Raw genomic sequence first — 26,816 nt, forward strand, 5'->3', positions numbered from 1 at the left:
TGCACTAGAAACCAAACAACAAAACAAAGCAAAACTTAAGAATAATCATAAACAGCCTATGAGGCTTTCTCAAATAAGGCAACTGCTTAATGCTTAAAGCAGACCAAATGTTTTGTTTTGCTTCTGTGCCTTCTCTGTAAACACTTTTTCCTTACTCCTGCCAGCAGAGAGGTCCTAACCACTTTCTGTTTGGCATAGGCCACTTTGAATCAGTGTTTGTACGAATTAAAAATTCTTATGTGCCTCAGTTAATATTTTACTCCTGCCTGTATCTCTAAGACAACGTAACCCTTTTCAGATAGCTTCCGACATTTTCTCTTTCTCCTGGGAGATAGGTCTTTGTAATTCTATTTTGTCTGTGTAAGTTAAAAATGACTTATAAGAATCTGTGTGTATCAATAATCAGAATAGAATCTGAGCAGTAGTATTTATTTTGGTGGCTTTGCCAATTTACAGAATTCAAAACTGTTGGCTTGTTGGCTTAATAGGCTCAGTTAGTGGAAAAGGATAACTTTCTAGCTATCAGAAGCAGCCTGCCTTGAGAGTAAGCTAAGTGGGGAAGAAAAAGTATGCCTTACTCCTCAGAAATTCTTTTATTAATATTTTAGCATTCACCTACACGACATCACTTTTTCTCATTTCAGTTCCTCTCTGTATATTTAGCTTTGATTCTCGTGGGACAGTGTGGCTGATTTTATACAGGGAGTTCTCAATTTCCTCACTTCCTTGGAATAGGATAGGACAGTGCATTGACCTGGTTTTTACCTCTTCTCTAGTCTCTTTTCCCACCACTGCTTTGAGGAAGTTTGCAATATTACACCTTAAAAACCACTTTCAGTTCCTGGAATGGCCCGTGGTTCTCTCCAGTTTTGATGACTTTATTCGTATTGTTACCTATTCCTAGAATACTCTTCCCCTGCTATTACACTTGGACAACTCTCTCACATTCTTTTGAGGCTCAGTGAAGCCATTTTTTTTTCCTCTTACAAACTCTTCCTTGAATTTACTTCTCCTGGCCTGAAGTGGGTACTCTTCTGTGTACTTATTTAGTAACAGTAAACTTTTACATGGTTTAATTCATTTACTCATTCCAACAACCTTTTCAGTCAATAATATTATTTCTCATCAGCCTATTTTTATGCATGACCAAACAGGCAAAGAAAATTAAGTAACTTTTGCCTAAGGTCTCACAGCTAGTAAGTGATTGAATGAATTTTGAAGACAAGAGTTCTTGCATAAGGGTTGATGCCAGTGTTATCCAACAGAAACCTAATGTAAGTTACAAGTACATTGTAATTTTCAGATTTTTCTAAAGGACACATTAAAAAATAGAAATGGGTGAAATCAATTGTATTAATACATTTTTTAATACAATATATCCTGAGAGCAGTTCAGTATTAATCACTGTTTAAAAGGAGATATTTTATATTTTTTCATATTGAATTTTTAAAATCCAGTCTGTATTTTACGCTTGTAGTTTATCTCGATTTTGCATAGTGTTTGAAAATACAGGTGGCTAATTGCAACCTATGTTCAATAACTCAAGTCTTTACTCTTAATCACAGTACTTCTCTTTGTATTGAAACAGTTTTATTTCCCTTTATCTTCCACTGACCTGTGAGCTGCTTTACCATGAGAGGATGTGTTATGCATATGTTTTTATCCCTAGCACATAGACTAGTTAGTACCTGATATATAGTAGAAACTTAATAAGTGTTTATTGAGTTTTATTGCTGAAGTATTTTAATCGCTTCGGTGTTTACAGATTTATGGATATAATTTTTCATCATGGTTGAGTTCAAACTTCAAGATTCAAAATGCTTGAGCAAATTTCTAAATGGCATGCATTTGCACTCGGGCAGATCGAGAAGATTGAGAAGGCATTCGGGAAGATGGTTGTAGTTCTCAGGAACATTAGAATATATTTAAGATTCCACTTAAAATGTATGCAAATGCTGAATTTCACAACAACCATATATTGATATAATAAATGAAAACACAATCAGGAGTATTCTGAAAAATGATTTTATTATTACAGAATACAGTGTTCTAGTATAATTGTTAAGTAAAAGAAGGGGGAAGAACCAGGATTATAATATCACGTTGAGTAAAATCATGAGTGAAACCATGCCTCCAACATAGTAGATGCCTAATAAATGTTTTTAAACTTGATTTATTTGAGCCAGGGGTAGTAAGTACAACTCCTGCAGGTGTTCATTATTTATTTGAAATCCTATCCAATGTGCCATCAGTTTGGACAAGCTGGGACAGTCCTCAAAATGAACTCCATTATAGTCAAATTGTTCCATCTGTTTTCCCTAAATGAAAGAAGCTTCCCTTGATGCTAGTCAAAGAGTGAGGGCTCCTTGACTCAGAACCAGATGCAAGCTTAATACCAGCCTTCCATTTCAGCACAATTACATTCTTGGCAGCCTATGAGGCTCATGGGGTAAACTTTTTATAACAATTATCAATATCAGCCAATTTTTCAGAATGGGCAAGAATAAACTTCAATGGCTCCAGCATGAGTTTTCAGTCTTCCAAAGGCTTTCTCTGGCTGACTGCCATAGAGAATATGTAGGAGCATAAAGAGTGCAGTCTGTGTAACACTCTAGAAATCAGCTAACTTTATGTCTACTTAGGTTGTAAAGATTTAATCAATTAAAATTAACTCTTTAATTTTGGTTGGTTTAGAGTACTGTTTTTGTGAAAGCAGATTTGTTTTCCCTCTGATATTTTATATACAGAACTGCAGGGGTGTGTGTGTGTGTGTGTGTGTGTGTGTGTGTGTGTGTGTGTGTACATTATCTAGAAATACCTGAAGGCTGACTTATCATTGATTTCCTCATGAAACTATTGTGGAAGAAAAAGAAAACATCTTACTGATGGGCTATAGCTTAGTAAGAGCCTGGAACTTTTGGATTTCCAGGAGGTCAGGGTGTGTGTATATTGTGGTTGAAATTATGGTTAGGGATATAATTGAAATTCAGGGCGCTATGAGATGACTTTATATCCTTGAATCCAGAATGGCTAAATCCTCTCATTATTCAGCATTCCTTATACGTTGTGATCTTAGGCAGGTCATTGTACAAGGGAAATCCCAATTTATAAACACATACTGCTCTATTAGTTATTGAATGTACATAACAACATAAGTGGATTTTTTTAATTGCAGTGGGGCACCTAGACCTTTCCTTTTTTCAAAAGCCTTAATATTAGCACCAGACTTCTGTAAAAACTGAAGCAATGAATTCACATGAGAAGAGGGTGAGAAGTCATAAGGGTCATCTTGCGCCTCAACCAGGCTCTAATGGACTCAACCCATGGGAGCAGAAAGTGACAAAGACACCAGAAACAATATAGGCTTTAGTTTCTTAGGAATTCAGTCCCAGAATGTATGGTTTTGGATACATAATATCTGAATATGTAATTTTACAACATCCGCAACTAGAAGTGGTGGGGATGGAGCTGTAAAGGAGCAGAGACTTGTATATTATTGAGGATAAACTAGTATAAATTCAATTAGACTGTTACAAACTTTAAGATGTTAAATGTAGTTCCCATGGTAACTGTAAAGAAAATAGCTGCAGAATATACACTAAAGGAAATGAGAAAGGTGTTTAAACGTTTCAGTATAAAAAATCAAATAAACATAAAGAAGACTAATACAGGAAATGAGAATAAAAATCCATAAAGCATATAGAAAACAAATCGAAAAATGACAAAAAACAGTTTTATTTTTCTTGTGAACAGTAACTTCAAATTACCAGTAATTACAAATAGATTAAACTCTCCAATATAAAGATCAGATTGTCACATGGATTAAAATATGATCTAACTATATCCTTTATGTAGGAGACACATTTTCAATCCAAAGACACAGATAACTTGAAAGTGGAAGGATGACAAAAGATATTCCATGCAAACAGTAACCAAAAGAGATCATGAGTGACTATCCTAATATCAGACAAAATAGACTTTAAATGAAAAAAGTTTATAAGATACAAAGAACAACATTATATAGTAACAGTAGTTTTAGTACACCAAGAAGGTGTAATGATTATAAACATTTACACACATAAAAACAGACCATCAAAATATATGAATTAAAAATGGATGGGATTGAAGATAGAAATAAATAGCTCTATAACAGACACTTGAATACCCCATTCTTAACAATGGATTTAACAACCAGATAGAAGGTTGAACAACACTATGAACCAACTACCTCTAACAGACATCTAGAGACACTCTGTAAAACAACAGAATATACATTTTACCCCAGTGTGCATTTGATATCTTCCAGGATAGACCATAAAGTAGGCCATAAACCAAGTATCAACAGATTTTAAAACATGTATAAAGGCTCTTCTCTGATTAAAATGGGATGATATTAGAAATCAAATTTAGAAGAAAAACTGGAAAATTCAAATATTTATGGAAATGACATACACTCTTAACCAATTGATCAAGGCAGAAATCACAGTAAAAGTAAAAATAACTTAGGAATAAGTAAAAACAAATACTCAGAGATAAATGAACATGACAACACAAGGAGCCTCTAAATGTATGTGACACAGTGAAAGCAGTGCTAATGGAGAAATTTAGAAATGTAAATGTTAGCATAGAAAAAGAAAAAAAGATCACAGGGGCACCTCAGTGGCTTAGTTAGTTGAATATTTGACTTCAACTCAGGTCATGATCTTACAGTTTGTGAGTTTGAGCCCTGCATTTGGCTCACTGCTGTCAGCACAGAACCTGCTGTAGGCCGTCTCTCTACCACTCCCTTGCTCAAGCTGTCTCTCTCAAAAATGAATATGCATTTATTAAAAAAATAAGAAAGATCTCAGACCAACAATCTAACTTTATAACTTAAGTATAAAAAGAAGAAGAAGAAAAAAAAAACTAAACCCAAAACTAGCAAAGGGAAGGAAATCATGAAGACTACAGTAGAGAAAAATGAAATAGAAAATAGAAAAACAATAGAGAAAATGAAAAAATAAAAATAAAAATTTGTTTCAAAAAGATCAACAATATGACAAATCTTTAGGTTTCAAAAAAAGACCATTCAAATTACTAAAGTCAGAAATGAAAGTGAGGACATTATGATGGATTCTACAGAAATCAAGATTTAAGAGAGTGCTATGAACAATTGTGCATCAAAAAATTGGCTATTTTGCATGCAATGTACAAATTACTAGAAGCATAAAATGTCCCAATACTAAATTATGCAGAAATAGAAAATCTGAATAGAGCTAAAACTATGGAAGGGAGAGCTGTAAGTAAGGAGATTGAACCAGTAATCGAATATCTCCCAAAAAAGAAAGCCCTAGACAGGCTTGTTTTGCTAGTGAATTCTACCAAAATTTTAATGAAGAACTATCACCAATCCTGAAAGAAATTAAAGAAGTTATCAATAAATGGAAATATATCTAATATTCCTAGATTGAAAAGCTTAATATTGTTAAAATCTCAATACTACCCACAGTGATCTGCAGATTCATTGCAATCCCCATCAAAATCCCAACAGTATTTTTTGTAGCATAGAAAAACACATCCTAAATTTCATATGGAATCACAAGGGACTCTGAAATAGTCAAAACAATCCTGAAAAAATTGAAAAAAGTTGGAGAACTCATGTTTCCTGATTTTGAAACCTACCACAAAGCTCTAGTAATTCAAACACTGTGGTAATGGTATAAAGACAGACACATATCCCAATGGAATAGAATAGAGAGCCCAGAAAGAAATCCTCTCATATATGGTCAAATGATTTTTGACAAGAGTACCAAAATCCTTCAATGGAAAAACAACAATCTTTTCTACAAATGATACTGGGAAAGCTGGGTATCAACATGCAAAATATTGAAGTTGAACCCTTACCTAACACTGTATACAAAACTTTACTCAAAATGGAACCATGACCTAAATTGAAGGCTTAAAAGTATAAAACTTTTACAAGAAAACATAGCACAAAGTCTTCAGGACATTGGATTTGGCATTGATTTCTTGGATCTGACCAACAGCTCAGATGATCAAAATTTAAAATTGACAAATTAGATTTCATGAAAATTAAAACAACTTGCACATCAAAAGATACTATCAATAGAGTAAAAAGAGAGCCCACAGGATGGGAGAAAATATTTTCAAATCATATATCTGATAAGGGGTCAATAACAAGAATACTTAGAAAACTCCTAAAACCCAGAAACAACAACAACAAAAAGAAACAATGGCAACAAAAACCAGATTATGGACAAAGGACACGAATAGACATTTTTCCAAGATATATGAGTGGACGATAAACACACGAAAATCAGGAACAAGCAAATCAAAAACATAATCATAGAATGGTTACTATTAAAAAAAATAAAGCAGAAAATAACAAATGTGGACAAGGATGTGGAGAAGTTAGCACATTGTGCACCCCCAGTGGGAATGTGAAATGGTATAGCTACTGTGGAAAACGGTGTGGCGTGTCTTCAAAGAATTAAACAAAATTACCGTATGATCTAGAAATTCCACTCTGAGGTATATCCCCCAAGAATTGAAAACAGTTTCTTAAAGAGATATTTGTTCATCCATGTTTATAGTAGTATAGTTATACTATCCATAGTATAGTAGTAGTTCATCCACGTTTATTTGCAAAAGTTAAAATATGGAAACAACTCAAGTTTGTGTTGATGGTTGGATAGGAAGATGTGGTATATACATACAATAGCACATTAGTCATCTTTAAGAAGGAAGGAAATTCTGACATACACTACAACATGCATGAATCTTGAAGACATTATGCTAAGTAAAATAAGCTAATCACAAAAAGATGAATGCTGTATGATCCCACTTATCCAAGGTATATAGAAGCAGGTGGAATTGTGGAAACAAAGTAGAATGGTGATTGCCAGGGACTGTGGGAAAGGGGGATTGGGGAGTAATTAAACATGTATAGAGAGTTTCACTAGGGGAAGATGAAAAGAGTTCTGAAGATGGATGGTGGTGATGGTTGCACATTATGAATGTACTGAATACCCCTCACTTGTACAGTCAAAATTGCTAAGATGGTAGGGGCACCTGGGTGGCTCAGCCAGTTAAGCATTCGGCTTTGGCTCAGGTCATGAATGATCTCACAGTTCGTGGGTTTGAGCCCCGCGTTGGGCTCTGTGCTGACAGCTCAGAGCCTGGAACCTGCTTCCAATTCTGTGTCTCCCTCTCTCTCTGCCCTTTCCCTGCTCTCACTCTGTCTCTTTCTGTCTCTCAAAAATAATAAACACTCAAAAAGAATTGCTAAGATGGTAAATTGTGTTATTGTTTATTGTTTATCACAGGAAAACAATTGGAAAAAAACCATGTACTGGGGCGCCTGGGTGGCTCAGTCACTTGAGCGTCCAGCTTTGGCTCAGGTCATGATGGCATGGCTTGTGAGTTCAAGCCCCATGTCGGGCTCTGTGCTGACAGCTCAGAGGCTGGAGCCTGCTTCAGATTCTGTGTCTCCCTCTCTCTCTGACCTTCCCCTGCTCATTCTCTCTTTCTCTCTCTCTCTCTCTCTCTCTCTCTCTCTCTCAAAAGTAAATAAACATTAAAAAAATTAAAAAAGAAACATATACTTACTTTTTTTTAAAATAACACACATATATAAATATTTCATATGATGGCATAGAGTCTAGTATAAGAGCAGGAGGACTGCATCATCTTGCTTCAGCCTCACAGCCTGCCGTCAGCCCTTTGAAGGTTGTATCCCTCCGTTCTTCCTGAACTTCAGAGGTGAGTCTGCACTAGTGGAGCATGGGCAGGCTCTGCCATCAGCCACATGCTGTTGTGCTGTTATCTTGGTTTCTGAAAGGATTCTGACAGCTGACACTGAGGAGGCTGAAAGAAGAAACATACACCTGCAGAATAGACATAGAGGCATAGGCTCCTCCATGTGCCAGGCTCAGACCTCAGTTGTATCCCAGAATGGAACATTGCAAGGGCTCTCAGGAGCTGCCCCATCAATGACCACCTCTGTTTTCTGCAGGTCAGGACACCAGCGTAGACTGGGAGGGGTGTGTGCTGGAAGGGGATAGAGACCAGAAGTAGCCTCCCCGGGGAGCGGCTATTGTAACTCTCATCATCAAATTGTATTTAAATCTGTGCCCTATCAGAATTCTGGCTCCACCATTCTCTTAATTCTATAGTGTTAGTCCAGTTATTGAAGCTCCCTGAGCCTCAGTTTTATTTTCTCTTGGGTAAAAAGGGCCATTACTGTAGGAATTAAATGAGATAAGTATAAATGTCTAATGAAACACCTTCATTGTTGTAGATAATAATACATGGTGGCTATTTTTTTTAATGTACCACATAACCATGTTTTATTCTACAGTCTAGATTTTAGGTGTTTTTTTTTTTTCTCCCACTTCACATTTCTCAGGAACATGGTAAACACTTGACAAGTAAATAGTTGAGTGACTAACCAGAGATTGAAAACCTGTGTATCGCCTTGTTACTTGTAGTAGCAGCACAGTTTGATAAGGATAAAAATAGTGCTTGTTTTCTGTATCATACCTGCATCTGTGAACACAGATATCTGCTAGCTGATCGTATGTGTGTTTCCAGCTGTGCTCCAGAGCAAATGTTAGGAAGGGAAAATGCAGGTGAAGCGAGGCAGGGTCTGCAGATTGTGGCTCCTATCTGCTTAATGTGGTGACAGCAAGTGTCATATTAGGAAGAGGTACAGGAAGGTTCATCTTTTTGAAGCAGAAACATAATGGTCGGCACAAAGAATCTCATATCGTGTTTTCTAAAAGATTATGGGAGACCAGGAAAAAAAAAAGGTGAAATAGAATGCGTAAGGAGAGACATCTGTTCTCTCTGATTCTTTAACTCACTTTAAACTTGGAGAAACAAAGCAAAGTGACAGTTTAACTTGTGTTTTGTCAGGCCTAGATCTTTAGCTCCTGCATAAAAGTGAGCAAGCTGCCATCTGTGCAAACAGGTGGCTTGAATTAAATATGATGTTGAGTATTAAAAAATTATAGTTGGAGGGATGGCAAGGAGTGGAGAATTTAAGAAAACCCAGAGTACTTTTCGTAAGATGAGAAATGGGGACCATCCCGTGTGTCAGTTAGAAGATAATGTGGGAGTACTTATCCAAACGGCTTAGAGTACCTGCAGACTTCCCATTTTCTCTTAATAATTCTGTCACCAGTGTGCTCATCCCAAGGAGCAGATGGAGCACCATTACCCTGGTGCCTCCCTCAATCGGCTACTGTGGGTCAATTGAGGCCATCTTGGAAACAGTAGTAGGAAGTCACTGACAGCTAATGTATTGCCTACCCATTACCCATTGCTTAGTTATGAGTTAGTAGTGCCTCCTTTAGCTTCAGAAAGGAGGTTCGTGAAACTTACCACTAAAGGGAAAGGGAATATACAGATGGGAGGGCTAGTTTAAGGAAGCAGGATAGGCCTCAGACATTGGTTAAGAGATAGCCAGAGTTGCAGAAATTAGACTGGATTTACAATCCCAATCCAGAAGTTTTACTTACTGATTCCTCACTGTGTTCACCCCAACTTTTCTGTGGTTTTAATTTTTCACTGATAAAATGAAGGGATTGGACAAGATCACCTCTGTCATTCCTCCTAGATCTTCAAAATATTTTGGAGACAATTATGTTGTCGACTTTATTCTAAGGACTCCTTTATAGAAACAATGTATAAAAATTACTGATAATCTGTATAGATTATACAGATAATTTACATCTGTGTGACTAATATATTAATATATATTTTACATTGATTAAGTGTACATGTGCATGATATATGTGGATATATTTGTATATCCACATATATATATTTAAATAAACAAATTGTTTGGAAAGGATTTAAGATAGAGGGATAGACTTTGAACTTGCGTGTGATGTTTAGTAAGGGAGATTTGGATGACAATAATCATAGGTGGGTCTGCGTCAGCAGTTTCAGGAAAATAACCATGGTAATAAAATATACACCGCATTGGTGTTGTAACACTAAGTGATAGGTTTTACATAGTATGTTTAGAGTTTATCCTTATTGGCAAGACTCATTTGTAAATTCAGTCTGTTCCTTGGCAAATCTGATAACTCTTAACAACTCAACAGGAGACTTGAAAATTTGATGGAAATTTGTAATTCTTCCAGGACATGCATCTATACCCCCACAGCAGTCTCACCCTGATCGCTGCCAGCAGGTTTCCCCGCTCTCAGTGCAGTGAAATCTCTGACTACACATCCTGGCAAAAGCACACATTCCTCCTGGCAAGCTTCCCCAGTGAGCCACAAAAGTCTTGTGATTTCAAGCAAAATCATTTTTCTCTAGGGGGAGCATGACTTGGGAATATGGCAGGACCTCAAGCAAACTCCTTTTTTTTCCTCAGAATTTTAGCAATTACTACAGTACATTTCCTATTATGGACACAAACCTCTGCTTCCAAATCTCTCTCTCTCTGTCTCTCTCTCTGCCTCTCTCTCACTCACTCACCCTCACCATCTATTCTGCTTCACTTTCCTATATAATGAAGCACCAATTTGTGTTAGGTTTGGAGATGCATTGCTTTTGTTTTCAACAACACCCTTCATATGTAAAATCATTCATTAGCAGCACAGATATGCTGTGTGATACATCTGTTGTCTGTATCACTTAGTCAAACTTGACCCTTTTCTGACATCCACAAAACTTTTTTTAACAATCAATCCTCAACACTTGGCACGAAAGGACATGGGATTTAGTCCTCTGTATGCTAGTGCATTGCACATCCCTAACATCCAGAGCAAGACTGTCTACCTGGCCCAATCAAGAACAACAGAAGTAATGAAACACTCTCTAATTGAGAATCCTGGAAAAAAAGAATCTTGATTTTTCCAATTGGGGTTGAAAATAAGAGGCTGTAAGCTTTCCAGGTTGTTATAACCATCTTTTGATTGCAAAGAGAAAGCCTATCTGAATGGAGCCATCCGAAAATAAACTATGGTAAGATACTACTTGTGCCCATGATGACAGCATTTGAGCCCCTGCATAAAGTCATACTTGAAGCCAGACATACAATACAATCCTTTTGTGTGTGTGTGTGTGTGTGTGTGTGTGTGTGTGTGTGTGTGTTTTGTATGTTATGTTCATTTAGGTTGAGGCTTTTGATACTTGAAACAAAAATAGTCCTTTCCTTGCCTCCCCCCTCCTACCCTGAAATAGAAAATAGTAACAGTGACTTATTCAAGTATACTTATCTGATCAATTTTCTTCTAAGGACATCAATTTGTATAATAGCTGTTTATGGTTGAGTAAGTTACGTCCTTGGCATATGACAGAATATGATTAAAACCATTTTACAACTTGAACTTAATGAGTATTTTTCTTTAATCAACCCAGCTTTTCTCATGAACTCTCACACTGTTTTTTAAAAAAATGCCTAAATATGCTTGAGAAGTGATTTCATCCAAACTCAAAAACAAAAACCTGCTCCCCAAAGTTGCTGCCTCATTTCCACTAAACTCAGCCACAGAACTAACTATAGTTTTCTGTTGTTGGTGATTGTCTTATATTCATTTTAATATATTTAACATATCTGGTATTCATTCCTGGCTCTGATTGTCTTTGAGTATGTGAATTTTTTTAATTTTTATATTTGAGAAAGAGAATGAGAGAGCGAGAGCAAGAGCGAGAGCGAGAGCGAGAGAGAGAGAAAGAGAGGGTGTGCAGGGAGGGGCAGAGAGAGACAATCTCAGTAGGCTCCACACTGTCAGCATAGAAGCACAGAGCCCTATACAGGGCTTGACCTCACAAACCATGACATCACCACCTGAGAAGAAATCAGGAGTCAATGTTTAACCAGTAGCCACCCAGGCGCCCTTGAGTATGTGAATTTTTAATTATTCCTTTTGTCACCTTTTTCAATGTTGTTTTTGTTTAAATCAATGCAATACTTCCATATTATTCAACTAAATCAATTTTCTATTTAATGAAGTCTTACCTTATGGTTTAGTCGCATACTTCTTGGAGTGCAGTGATCAATGTTAGGCTCTAGAGATTTAATTGAAAAGTGCAGAAATTGATAAAGGTATGCCATTATGCATTTGAAGAGAGTCATAGCATCTGTTGTTTAGATGTATGAATTAGTTTTCCAGACAACAAAGTTTCTCAGTGCTACTTTGTGAATCTATATTCAGGGGTATCTTATCTACTTTTTTTCCCCTACATTTTAAATACTGCCGCTTTTCCTCTTTCATTTTACCAATGATTATGTTTCAATTTATTTTTCTTTCTAAAGTGTCATTTGGGCTGAAAGTGTTAAGAATTTGAATTAGCTAATGATGAATTTTTAATAATGGGATATAATGCCTAATCTTCAATTTTAAGAGAAAGGATGCAAATTGTGATATACATTGAGATCTCAACTGTGTGTTTTATAAGGAAATACATTAACAGTTTCACAGTTATTTTTCCTTGATATGTTGGCCTTATACAAATTTTCCGTGGTGAATATATATTACTTTAAAATGAGGGAAGATGCAAAACGTTACTGTCCTTGATCTCGTGTATTTTTCTTTCTCTTTTTTTTTTCCATTTTTTTTTAATTTGAGTATAGGTAACACACAATGTTACATTAGTTTCTGGTGTTCAATGTAGTGATTCAACTTTTCTATGCCTTATGCTATGTTCACCACACATGCAGCTACCATCTGTCGCCATACAACACTATCCCAATATCATTAACTGTATTCCCTCTGCTGTACTTTTATTCGTGTGATCTATTTATTTCATTACTGGAAGCCTGTACCTCCCACTCCCCTTCAGTCATTTTGACCATCCCCTACCCCTGTCCACTGGCAGCCACCAGTTTGTTCTCTGTATTCTAGGTCTTATTCTGCTTTTTGTTTGTTTATTCATTTGTTGTTTTTTTTTAGATTCCACATATAAGTGAAATTGCCATATGTCTTTTTCTTTTGACATCTTCAGTATGCTGATGATAAACATGGCCAGAAAAACACTGCTGTGGGATAACAAAATCTGTCTAAGATGAGTTGGCACTAGATAGGCAAAAGTCATGATTTCGTATGTCCATTCAACTGAAAGAACCATGGCAAAATATTGCATCTTGAGAAGAAGGGCATAACCTTATCAAAGATATTGGAGAATAAACATGTTTGTCATTGGGACAATGTCAATAGTAAATGGAAATTCACTTAAGTGCATGGACTGGCCAGGAAGGATCCAAAGGGGATATCAAAATAGCTAAGTGATGGGTGGTTAAGTCTCTACAGATACATATTTAAATAGTGTAATTCAGAGCTTTAAATTATAGTCATTGTTGCAGTATCCAAGCACAAATTGAGTGTATAGAATTAATGTTCATTTTTGAGTTTTTAATTTACAAGTTTGATGAAAGATTATTTGATTTGTGATTAAATTAATAAAATGTCGCCATGTAATATGAAGCTATTTTATTAGTGATGTAGAAATTAATAATAAAATTAAAACTTGAGAGAAAATGGGGGGATCCTTAGAATTGAGGGAGGAAAACTTTTTTCTTTCAATTTTTTTAATGTTTATTCATTTTTGAGAGAGAGAACACAAGCCAGGGAGGGACATAGAGAGAGGGAGACACAGAATCCGAAGCAGGCTCTAAGCTCTGAGCTCTGAGCTGTCAGCACAGCAGGGCTCAAACCCACAAACTGTGAGATCTTGACCTGAGCCAAAGTCAGATGCTTAACTGACAAAGCCACCCAGGCGCCCCCTGAGGGAGGAGACCTTTAAATAAATGCAGGATCTGAGGTTTCACCCTACTTGAAAATGAACTTGTATGTAAAACATTAGGGCTTTACATCAGAGACGAAGAGAGTTTATTACTCACAGCAACAGACAAATCACCAAGGCAGTGTGGTGAGGACCAGATAGTATCTTCACATCCAGAGAGGTGCCTTGCATGAGTGGACCCTGAAATGAGAAAACTCTCATTTTTTTAAGGGATTGCTGGCTACCTGCCCCACCTCCAAAGATACATTTGGAGGCTGAGCTCAGCCCAGTTTAATCTTCAGAATGAGAAAAGAAATGGTGGCATATTGGTGGCTGACTCCAGCAAAAACAAAATGAAAGGAGAGAGAAGTGCTTCAGATGTCTGCTTGTCTTCTTTTTGTTCCCCTATATTTTGCAGTTTAGATGTTACTTTAAAATAAGCTCTGTTTTCTGCAAGTGTTACTGCAGTAGAATTCTAGACCTTTAGTATCATGGAAACACACGCACCATTTATGTTCATTTTACATGAGACACTCAGTGAAGGGAAGGCTTGAATCTGCATGTGTCTTCCTTTTGCCTGCAGGCTTCAGTAGACTGGACCACTTAAGCACATCTTTGATTATGGGAGTCTGAAGTTAAGAAAACTTTCTCTAAAACTCTTGTAGGTTTTAGCTTAAGAAACTGAAACAGTTACAATCTGGTACTTATGACACTATTATGCAAACAAACCTTTTGGTGGCAACACATATTTGAAATTCTAGAGAGGGGTGCTTTATTTTCCTCTTCTGTGAGTTTTTTGGTCTTTTTTTTTTTTTTTTTTTTTTTTTTTTTTTTGCAAATAATCTAAGGAATGAAATGATCATCCGAAAATTGCTGCTATTCACATTTTAGCTACAAATCAAAAAGACATCATTTAGCTGAGTGGCCATCAACTGCTCCATTACTGAGCCTGGAAAGGGCTCTTTATTACAGGAAGTGCCATTCATAGGATTGACACTTCTATATGAATTAATGATTACTTACAATTACGATGACTTTTAAATGAAGGTGACATTTATTCTGGTTACTTTTTAGGAAAATGCATTTATTTTGCACACCTAACTTTATCCTATTTGCCAGGAATTCAGATCATTTTAAGGCAAATATATTTCTCATGCCAGGTTGGAAAACAAAACAAAACAAAATAACTCTTTGGAGTATATAGATATTTTGGGGATCCAAAGAACATTCTTCTAGTGGAATTGCAATGATCAGTAACTAACATTTATAAATATAGTAAACAAAATGTATTTTCTATGATGAGTCAAGCAATTAATAGTCTAACACAGAGGTCAGCAAACTTTTTCTTGAAAGGACCAGAGAGGACCAGAAAGAACTTTGTGAGCCATTTCGTTTGTTGCAGCTATTCAAACCTACAATTATAGTGTGAAAGCATCCACAGGCAAATATAAATGAATAAATAAACAAACATGATTGTGGACCAAATTTTGTGGGCATAGATTTGTCCCATAGCAATAGCTAGAGTTTGTGGACCACTGGTCTAGTGTAGTAAACTAACTCTGTGTGTGTGTGTGTGTGTGTGTGTGTGTATTTCTTTGAGCAACATGTGGGTTAGGGATGCTGACCCTCCACACAGTAAAAAATGTGCATATATTGAGGCCCCTGGTTGGCTTGGTGGGTTAAGCGTCTGACAGTTGATATCTGCTCAGGTCATGATCTTATGGTACTGAGATGGAGCTCCAGTTTGGGCTCTGGGCTGTCAGTACAGAGTCTACTTGGGATTCTCTCTCCCTCTCTCTCTGCCCCTCCCCTCCTCATTTTCTCTCTCAAAATAAATAAATAGACTTAAAAAAACTATGCAAAAAGATTTGACTCCCTAAAAACTTAACTACTAATAACCTAGTGTTGACTGGAAGCCATACCAATAACATAGTCAATTAACACTTGTTTTGTATTTTATATATATTACATACTGTAATTCTTACAATAAAGTAAGCTAAAGAAAATGATGCTTTTTTTTAAGTTTGTTTATTTTGAGACAGTTGGGGTGGGGAGAGGGGGAGAGGCAGAGAGAGGGAGAGAGGGAGAGGGAGAAGAAAGGGAGAGAGAGAATCCCAAGCAGGCTCTGCACTGTGAGTGCAGAGCCAGTGCAGAGCCCTACACAGAGGCTTGATTTCATGAACCATGAGATAATGGCCTGACCTGAGATCAAGAGTCAAATGCTTAACTAAGTCACCCAAGCACCCTGAAAACAAAGTGCTTTTAAGAAAATAATAAGAGAAATTGTCTTTATAGTATTGTACCATATTTATTGAAAAAAATCTGCATATAAGTGGACCTGTATAGTTCAAATCCATGTTATTCATAGATCAGCTGTATGTATATAGTTTATTGATATGTATATATTTTATATAATTTAATTTATAGTAAATTATTAAATTACATTAATTTAATATTAATAACATATTAATTTATAATATATAACATATAATTTAAATTTAATACCAGAATGTTATTAAAGTAGGTTACCTAAGTTTAGATTTCCAAGGTAATGCTAAAGAAAAATTAATCGGACACTTGTTAAAATAGTAAGGAAGACTTTATTCATGATTATTATAATAGAAGTGAGACTATTGCTATAGAGGGAGAGAGACTCAACTGAACTCTGAATACAGAAATGGAACTAGAGATTTATTGCCAAAGAACCAAGTGGGGGGTGGGCAGTAGGGAAAAATTACTGAGAGGACATATGGAGGTTACAAGATTCTTACTAAACTGGCCTAACAGGATTCTCATTAAATGCAAGTCCAAGCACTTAGATTTCACAGCTGGAGGGCAAAGAATGTGATCAGACATCAATGATTGGGCATATTGTAACTAAACTGGGTTAGCAGGATGTGGTAAAGACAGGCCAAGGTCAAGGACTAGTCTGGAAGAGGGCTCAGAGGAGGCTGACTGAATTTTGGTCAAGGAAGGAGTCTTTGTCACTAGTGCTAAATCTATTTCTAATTAAATTCGTAACAGTGAAAAACATAACATGTGAAAGATAGTGGAAAGATTTAGTCCTGTAGCAGAGAAGACTATTTCTTGAGATCCTTCAATTGGATATATACTATACATATTATATATTTTATATAATACAGAAATTTCAAAGAACTGAATGTCGGTTCCCCAGCCCCCCCCCCCCCCCCCCCAATAAAAACATCAAGGTGACAGCTGAAGCTATTGCTCACTTTGGTAAAGGAGATCACCGTCTTGACAGAGAATGAACAGCACATGGAAAAGAAAGGAGAAAGGAAGGTATGTTTGAGATTTGGGGGATCTAGTTTGACAGGTCTGTCATTAGCAGTCTTGATTGGAATTGGGGGAGTTTGTGTTGTAGGAGTTTAGGATTGATCTATTCAAGGAGGTGAGGGTTTGGGGAGGCTTTCAAATAGTCAACAGTCATTTGGTTGAGTTGTGTATTGTTCTGAGAAAGAGATATTTGCTTTAGTAGGTACTAGTCCAGTATTCTGTTTTTCAAACAAATGGGTTTTCACAAAGTTCTCTGTAGGAGTGGAGGAGATGAAGTTATTTGCAACCTCATCTTCCTGGCAAGAGTTTCCTGAAATATTAAAGTCATATTAGTGCAGACAGTTGAATGGTAAACTCATGTTAATATAGATAGTAAGATTTGTGGGTGTGAATCCTCTCGCTTCTCAAAGGAACAAGAAATAGGTCCTTTCTTGTGTTTATAAAGTAATTGAAAACCCAAAACAGTGTATTGAAACTAAATAAAATAGTATTTTTTTTTAATTTTAACATTTATTTACTTTTGAGAGACAGAGTGTAAGCGGGGGAGGGGCAGAGACAGAGGGAGACACAGAATCCAAAGCAGGCTCAAGGTTCTGAGCTGTCAGCAGAAAGCCCGATGCGGGACTGGAACCCATGAACCCTGAGATCATGACCTGAACCGAAGTCGGTCCCTCAACCGACTGAACCACCCTGGTGCCCCGTAAAATACATAGTAATTTTTAAAGAAATATACTATTAAATATTAAATGAATTAAACATAGAAATTACGAAAAGGGAAAGATTGAGTGAGGGCTCTGTAAATTTGGGGAACTTAATGGTGCTTGGAAACACAGGTAGAGTTGGGGCAGCACCTGGGCAGTGTGTGTCATTAGCAAAATAGAGTAGGGGTGAGGTACAAGATGTGTAAACAAGAATAAATAACAGGTGATCTGGACTATTTTATAGAGCATCAGGTGACAATAGCTATGTAAATATATGTTGAAGCCAGGTAGTGAGTAACCTGACTGCTAGGCTTTGATTTTATACTTTATTATTCGTGAGCCATGACTATTTTTGGTGCGTATGACAAAATACAAAGTGGTGTTTGGAATGTGTTAGGCTGTGTGATTGGAATAAACTAGAGGCATAGAGAACATGTGAAAAACTGAAACACTCTTCCAAGTGAAAGGTTATAAAGAACAGTATTAATATAGGAGGTGAAGAAGTAGAGAAGACACAGTAGACATACATGTGTGCATATATATGGAACTTCGAAGGAGGATATAGCCATAAGTATAAGGAGTTGACCTTTTGTCTACTGTCCTTTCTATAGCTGCAAGACATTTATGTGATCTGACATAGAATTGGACACACAAAACTGGCATACGGGGAGGGGTCAGAACCAGAGATGAAAGTTGAAGAATCAATATAGGAAGGTCTGAGTAGAAGGGATCACTCAGACAACAGCAGTTGGAAAAAAAAAATAAGTAAATAAAGCTCAGTGCTGAACTTGAAAGGATGTCTTAGTTTAGGTAGCAAGGAGGCGGGTTAGAACAGATAGAAATTTTTGAGGAAATCATTCCAGGGCAAAGCAATGGTTCAAAGTCAAGAAAGATGATTTCAAAATCCTTCTGTTCATCATCATTATCATACACTGCAAAATCAAGTGAGGTAGGGATTAAGCTTGGTGGAAGAGCACATTGGATTTGGTTAATTTCAGGTCAGTGGTAATGTTGCAAGTTTGCAATTTCAGCAGCATAAGGACAGCAGCTACACAGCAGGAAGATACAGACAACAGCACATAGGGCAGAGGCACAGAATAATGCAGAAAACTTATGTAGAACGTTTATTGAAACAAACCTGGGGGAGAGTGAAAGAGCTGGATGCAGGTGATTATATTATTATTATTAAAAATAAATATGTATGCTCTGAAAAGTACAAGTAGCTGGCAAGAGGTACCAGAAATCAAAGATACTTAAAAGTTTGGAGAATACTGATTTGGCCATGAAACAGCATTTTGCTTTGCAAAGGAGAAAGATTACCTCATTCTCAATGTCTGGGAAAAAAGGAGTATGTATAGAGCAAGATTTTGAGGTAGGCAGGAAAGGTAAATGAAGCCATTTTTGATGTCTTCAGGTTTCACAGGTAAATATGTGGTTCTTTAAAAGTGACGATAAAAAAAAGTGAGGATACTTTTGCATAGTTATGAGCAGTGGTTTAGGAGAGATGAATGAGGGGTCTGCTGTGTTTCAAGTATGATTAGTTCAGTATTCCAGATTTAATGTTGATATGTTAAATGATTAAATCTTAACTTGATATTTAACAAATTCTTTCAAAAATCATTTGAGCATTTTCTGTGGTAATCATTTCATTATTTTCTTTCACTGTTTTTAGATTTTTTTTTTAGTTCATTATTTGAATGTGACTTAAGAGATTTTAGACGCCATGGAGTTTTTATTTTAGATATCAAAAACAGATTTTTTTAAAAAATTTTTTTGCAAAAGGGAGAATGTGAGCAGAGATGCAGGGAGAGAGGGATAATCTCAAGCAGGCTCTATGCTGTCAGCACAGAGCCCCATGTGGGGCCCAAACTCATGAAACTGTGAGATCATGACCTGAGCAGAAGTCAAAAGTCTGATGCCTAACTGACTGAGCCATGCCAGTGCCCCCAAAACAGATTAAAAAAAAAAAAAAAACAAAGATCATATTTGAATTAATATCTCCAAAATAGTTGATTTGCCACACTTTTTTTTCCCAGTTTTTGAAAACTGTCTTTATAGATAGATGATAGATTTTGTTTTGAAATGTTCAAAGCAAATTATCCTATCAAAATTAAATGCATACTTACATTATCAATAATAGCATCAATGACAACAAAAACAAGAAAGTACTTTTATATTGATGCACATGGAAAGTGAATTTTCCGAAGGTTAACCCTCGGAATAACCTGTTAAGCAAAACTGATTTTATTACTTATTGCAGATACAGAGGACAACATTTTGTCAGTCTTAGAAGGTCCAGAAGGAGGAGATAATTGGGTGGGGGTGGGGAGATAAGTATAGGGCTGGGGATCTGGGCTTGAATGGTTAATGGTCTTTTGCTGTGAGAACCTGTTTGAAGTTTGCCATGTTTCATGATGTAATAGGATTGGTGGACAGAGAGGCAGCCATCTTGAGGTTAGTATTAATTAAACAGGTGTTTAATGATTAAGAATTTGCTCAGTTTTAAGAGCTTATTATTCAGATTAATTAATTTTTATTGAGTTTCTGAAAAAATGAGTTTGTATAGTTTTATAATTTCTATGGGCAAGAACTTGGAGTAACTCAAAATTAAATCTTATGGATGTAGTCTCCTTTGGTTCTTGGTCCTGAACATTTGGGGCAAACATCGAGGCCTCACTTCTCTCAATGTTATTAGTAAATTGAGAATTGATCTGTTATGTGAAGTGCTTTACTACCTGCTTTGTGTAGAAGAGGTCTAAAATAAAAATTAAAAAAAAAAAACACATTTACCTGAATGATCTAAAGTCTATTTGTTTATTTTGAAAGAGAGAAAGCACGGGTGTTCATGCATGAGAGAGTAGGGGAGGGGCAGAGAGCGAGGGGGAGAGAGAATCCCAAGCAGGCCCTGTGCTGATAGCAGTGTGGAGCCTGCTTGAACTCACGAACTGTGAGATCACGACCTGAGCTGAAATCGAGAGACAGACACTTAACCTACTGAGCCACCATGTGCCCCCCTGAATGATTTAAAGCTAAAATATACTATTATGTTTTTCCTTTTGTTAGACACATTAAGGGAAATAGGAATAGAAATTACAGTAATAATAATCATTTAGGGAGACAGACACTAAGAATATATTTTTGGACCTCAGGATAGAGAGGCTAGATAGTGATTCTATCTTGTCACACCTTTTTATTTAAAACAAAAATGACTGAATCAAATATGTGTTCAGGACAATTGACTCTTAACTTTCAACGATCTGAAAGAAAGAAAGATGATTTAGTCAACGTGCTGTATAGACATGCATGATACTGTGTTTTAAAGAATGTTTCAAATACACCTCCCTTAAAATTTCTGTGCTAATGCACTTTATTCATTGCTCTTACTCACTCGTATCTCATCACCTAATATTAAACAAAATATGACATGGCAATTTTGAAATATAGTTCTACAAAGTAATTTAATAATGCAATAACAGGAGTATCAAAATGGGAGATTCTACTAGTGATTATAAATCAAACAGGATAGGATAAATAGGAGACCCAGAAGACCAAATTTTGAAGACCAGAAAAAAAAATTAAGCACAATTAATAAAGGCAGATATTAGATGCTTTTAAAATAATTCATGCAGGGGTGCCTGGGTGGCTCAGTCAGTTGAGCATCCGTCTTTGGCTCAGGTCATGATCCCATGGTTTGTGAGTTCAAGCCCTGCGTCAGGCTCTGTGCTGACAGCTCAGAGCCTGGAGCCTGCTTCAGATTCTCTCTCTCTCTCTCTCTCTCTCTCTCTCTCTCTCTCTCTCTGTCTCTCTCTCTGCCCCTCCCCCACTCACACTCTGTCTCTCTCTCCTTCAAAAATAAACATTTTAAAAAAATTTAAATAATTCATGCCGAAATCTGTATTAAATTTTAAGCTAGAGAGTTACACTTGAATTAAAGAAAGTAGTTTTCTCCTGCTAATGCAATGTTGAGTCTAGTGGTAACATTTGCAGGTGTACAGATCTCAAGGTATTTGTAAATCTCAAATCTCTGTACATGTTTTTCAAGTCTAAGTAATTATTCAGCAAAATTTACTTTTAAAATATTACATTTAGTATTTATCTTCTCAAATAAACTTCGCTTCCTTCTACTTTGGTTCTAAGGAGAACAAAACCTAGTTTTCCTTCCTCTACTCTTGATATAATCCATCACCTGCTTAGAGTTTTCTCTTAATGTGAGAGACTCTGGGGCCATACATTACTCTAACCCTTCCACTGAAGAGGAACCACTATTCATATTACAGTTGCTCTCTGAGCTCTTCTTCCTTCTTAAGGCCAAAGACCTAATCCCTGTTTAGAATTATGTGATGTGTTTATCCTCTAGAAGAAGAACCACACATTGCTGGCTTTTGGTTTTATCTTCACAGTATAATAGAAAGGGGAATTTTTTTTTCTTTTGACTTATAGTGAAAATATTATGAGGATGTCTTGATAAGGCATGCTTGTCGGGTCTTCAATATCAAGAAGTGGTCCAGAATTGAGAATATCAAGAAAAATAACAGAGGTGTTAAGGTTCGACTCTTTATTCATGCAAACATCAACTGAGAGCAGAAAGAAGACTCGAATCAGCTGGCAAAGCCAAATGAATAACCCAGACCAGTGTTGCTGCTGACTTATGATCCTAAACACAGGGTAGAAAAGAAAGGCCAGAGAGGAAAGGAATATAAATCAAAATAAATATTTATTATTTGTGTACAACTGTTGTTTGTTCTACATCACTAGAAAAGACAACAGGTAAAGTTAGTGAGAGGAGAACTCAGTTTATTTATTGCTGATGAGAGAAGTTCAGAAGGTGATACAGGCCTTATTTTGAAGATCTGCCCATACGGCCCGCTTCAGAAAGTAACTTGAATATCTTTTTTTTTTTTTTTTTTTTTTGCCTCTTTTCCTACTTTCTTAAAACACCATTTGTTGTTCCTGATTCAATGTTCCATTGTCCTCATTAAGCTCAAGAGGAACTACTGGCCTCCTGTGCCATCCTTAACCTTAGTAGGAGAGTCATATTGAGCTTCAGTCTTCTTAAATGAAACACAGATACAAAAAAGACAAACTTAATTTCTGCTAGTATTGATTGCTTCTCATCATATGATTTCTGACTATAGCTTTTTATAATATTGAAATAACTAGAGAACAAGCGAGAAAACCTAGTTCTGTCTGAATTTTCAGACATTTCCATATAATCTTCATAACCCACCATGGAGTACTTGTTTACCATTATACATGTGAAGACATTTGGGTTCTGAGAAATTGTATCTTGTATAACTTCATTCACTGTGGATAGTGGACCCAAACTCCTTCAATACTGCCTTTCTTCCAAGAATGGACAGAGGGTTAGGGAGGTGCAATACTATGCAAAAGTTAGAATTGAGCAAAATTGGACAGAAGATTATCATTAAAAAAACACTCATGTCTACTTTTATTTGGGTATTTTACACACACACACACACACACACACACACACACACACGTATATGTAATATGTATATATTTAACTTCTGAGTATCCTCTCTGACAGCTTTCCCTCCTGTTGATATTTTCAGTCTGACATATTCTTAGAATGATTTAATTTCCTGACATATGTGGTTGAAGTTAACTCATATATAAGATCAACAACTGTCCAGAAGCCATGTGGTTATTTAAAAAAAACCTCATTTCCCTCAGAGATTTTGGGCTGTGGTCACACAAGCCAGATAACCTGTCAGAGACAAAATTCCCAACCCTAAGGAGAAAGATTGGATGGGAATTGAGGGGTGGTAGGATGGGAAGCATAAAGTGTGCATGAGGGTGGTCCAGTATGAGTAGCTTAGACTTGTGTCGAGTTACGGTAAATGACAGCCTTTATTGTCAGCTTAACTGGATTATGAATCAGTAACAGCTTATCTTGGTAACTGGAGGCATTTCTTTGTCCCTTCTTTCTCATCCCGGAATGGGCAGCATATTTCCTGTATTTTAATTAATTTTTAGTTGTTAAACCAGAAACCTGAGTGGCCCTCTCACTAACCCTGTTTTCACTGCACAATAGACCATGTGCTAGCCAGGCTTCCTGATCACTGCAGAAGATTAATGTGAGCCAAATACAAAAATTTGCTCCGTTATTAAAGGCTAACAATGATTGTTCTAAGTGTGTCTGTTTGTTATGCACGTTTTCTCCTCTACAGGTCATTGTATTACCTAGTCAATGTGTTTGTCAATTGTTAATATCTTTGTTGTTGCAGATACAGATGTGGTGTATAAAAGCGAGAATGGACATGTCATTAAACTGAATATAGAAACAAATGCCACCACATTATTATTGGAAAACACAACTTTTGTAAGTAATGAAAAATTATTTTATGCATTTCAGTGTTGTTTTGAATGCTCTCTAGGTGCACATAACTTTTTTCTTCTTCAGCTCCAGCACCTGCAAAACATTTCAGGTAAAGAAGGATGGAATATCATTAGAATCAGTACATCTATTAATAGAAAATGCCCATGTGACCATCTGCTTCATTTCTCTCCATTTCTCTTCATATCTCCCCATTTTAGTAAATGAGAAATGTTTCTAAGAATGAGATTTCCTTACAGCGAATATTTCTTCCAATATTTTCTATGTAAAATCAGTTATATGAATATCAAGATTAAAAAAATCTGACACAAGTTATCACAACCTTTTTCTCCCAGTTTTCATTCTTCCTGACTTCTAAATTTGTTGTGGTTTTCTGGATCAAGCAGAAGGCAGGCTTTCTAAAACTGGCCTTCGGCTGGCCTTCTGTTGGAGTGTTTTGCTTTTATGATTTAGACTTCTATCATTTTCAGTTTGCTTCTCCAGAATCACTGGTTAGCCTGACAATGTTTAAATAATGGAATGTATTTGTTTTGCTCTTACAAAAGAATATGAATCTTTTCTTTCTTGTAAATTCAAACTTCTTAAGGCTAGATTTTGTGATGATTATCTGTTGAGTGAGTGTTAATGAATGAAATGTTGCAGATACTCAAAATTCAGTTGTCAAACACCACTGAAAAATAGTGCACAGTTATTTGCTGACAGTTTTATATAATCAAAGGTTCACTATATTACCTATAAGATGGCTTTGTATGAAGCCATAGTCCAGAGCCTCAGAGGACCTTCTATGCAAATTAAATCAGTGAGCAAATCATGAGCTACTTTATTTTTTTCTTTTTTCTACTTGTACATCTGAAATAGACCTCAAGACTTCATGTTTATTATAGGATGGCCAGGTGAAATAGACTGGAACCTTCTCTTGTTTAGTATTTTTATATATTAAGAAAAAAATAGTCATTGAAATCATGAAGTGCTTCTATAGTTATATATCTATTAGGCTACATTAAACCAAACATCTGATGTACTTTAGTAATTAGGTCAGAAACTAACAGAATAAGGATATTTTTGTTTTTAAACTCATTGGTTAATTCACAGAGATTAGAGGGACAGCTTCTAAATGCAACTGTTCATAAGGCAATTGCTCACTTTCTAAATAAATGGATTTCCTTAGGGCAGAACATACTAACCCTAATGAAAAAGTTTAATAAACAGAATAGAGCAATGTGTATTATTTCTTAATTGCATGGTCCTCAGGGATACTAGAGAAAAGGCTGAGGAATTACCAAGAGATGTTGAAATGAATGGAAAAGAAGCCTTCCGTAGGATAGAAGGCAGAAAGAAGAATTGGTAATGACAGAGGGTATGCTAATGATTGGCTGATTAAAGTCAGTATGAATTGATTGTCAGTAAAATTAGTTTAGGGAAAAAAAACTAAATACATTTTGTTGTTGCTGTTGTTCTGTTGTTTTATCATAAAGTGTCATTTTTGATGTGGAGTATAGACCTTCAGTGGCCAGACATTTAAGTTAGTTATAGGCATTCAGTACATGAAGGTTCAGTTATGTGACTATTCCTTACTGACCTTTGCCTTTATACAGGCTGGTGAGGTCTTCACTGTGGTCACAGATTATGTATTTTTTTCGACATTTGGTCCTTGCTTTCTTAGCTTCTATGATACATGTTTTGTTGGTACCTCACACCACCCCCACCTCATCTTGCTGTAGTTTCTCCATGTGTTGATTAATACCATTTTATCTTTGTGCATGTGTGTTTAATCTTTTTGCATCCTTTTGAGGTCTCTTCTACTCTCTTGTATGTACGCAATGACTTTTAATTACCACAGAGTCATATTTAGCAAATATTCCAATTTACTGATCTTCTAAGATTCATGGGCTCCCTAAAGACATTTATCTCACAACACAGATAATTAAGCAATTTATAAGTCTTAGAGGTGTCGAATTGACTGTGGGCAGGGGGAGGGGGGGGGTTGGTGCAAGGATAAGGGATTGGAGTGTGGCATATATTTGCAACTAGTTAACTGAAAACTGTAAAAGAAAACAAAAAAACAAATATACAACCATGATTCTTTATTTCTTCAGAAGAATTCATTTAATCATTTCCTCCCCACTCCATGATAGCATTATTAAATGTAGTTGTATTTTCAAAGCTCATGCTAGGCTAAAGTCTGGATTTACTTTCCTCAAAGGCCATTCTGTTGAAAAAAACTCTCTTACTAGAGCATAAGAATTTTATTAACACAGCAGTTTTTTCATTGAACAATTATCAATATTTTAATTAGAATCATAATTAATTGGCTATGATCACTATAAAGGCTGTGTAGAAAAAGTGCCAAGTCAATTAAGAAAATAAACACATTACTGATAGAAATGTGATAACAGAATAGCTTATTATTTAGTAGGAAATATTATTCTAAAATGTAACAGTCATTTTATTATAAAAAATAAGATAACACTATATTGTGATTTCCTTCTTAAAAATATTTTAAATATGAATAGTGTGTACTTTTTAGCTATGTAATCATGGTTAGCAGACTCTGAGTAACAATAATACTGGACCTGGCTTTCAAAAATAAAACAAAAGTACATCCTTTTCCTAAAATTATTGTCTTAAGGCTTCTTTTGGATTGAAGATAGGTAGATTTTTTAATGAAAGAGGAAATTAAAGAGTATATAACTTTTTGAAGATGAGTTGTACAAAATAACTGG

The 26,816-nt window shown here is 36.0% G+C and overlaps 1 protein-coding gene across 2 annotated transcripts in view; it reads left to right on the forward strand.

The window, feature by feature from the left end:
- DPP10 (dipeptidyl peptidase like 10) overlaps positions 1–26,816 on the forward strand; it is a 634,998-nt gene that overhangs the window by 283,286 nt on the left and 324,896 nt on the right. For both annotated transcript variants that reach the window (XM_019469320.2, XM_019469321.2), the window contains exon 4: positions 23,984–24,078. In XM_019469320.2, coding sequence (XP_019324865.1) covers positions 23,984–24,078 — 95 coding nt within the window. The remainder of the gene's footprint in view (positions 1–23,983; positions 24,079–26,816) is intronic.

The sequence above is a fragment of the Panthera pardus genome, unplaced genomic scaffold, assembly GCF_024362965.1.
Source record: "Panthera pardus isolate Hobbes unplaced genomic scaffold, ASM2436296v1 HiC_scaffold_10, whole genome shotgun sequence".
Classification (NCBI taxonomy): domain Eukaryota; kingdom Metazoa; phylum Chordata; class Mammalia; order Carnivora; family Felidae; genus Panthera; species Panthera pardus.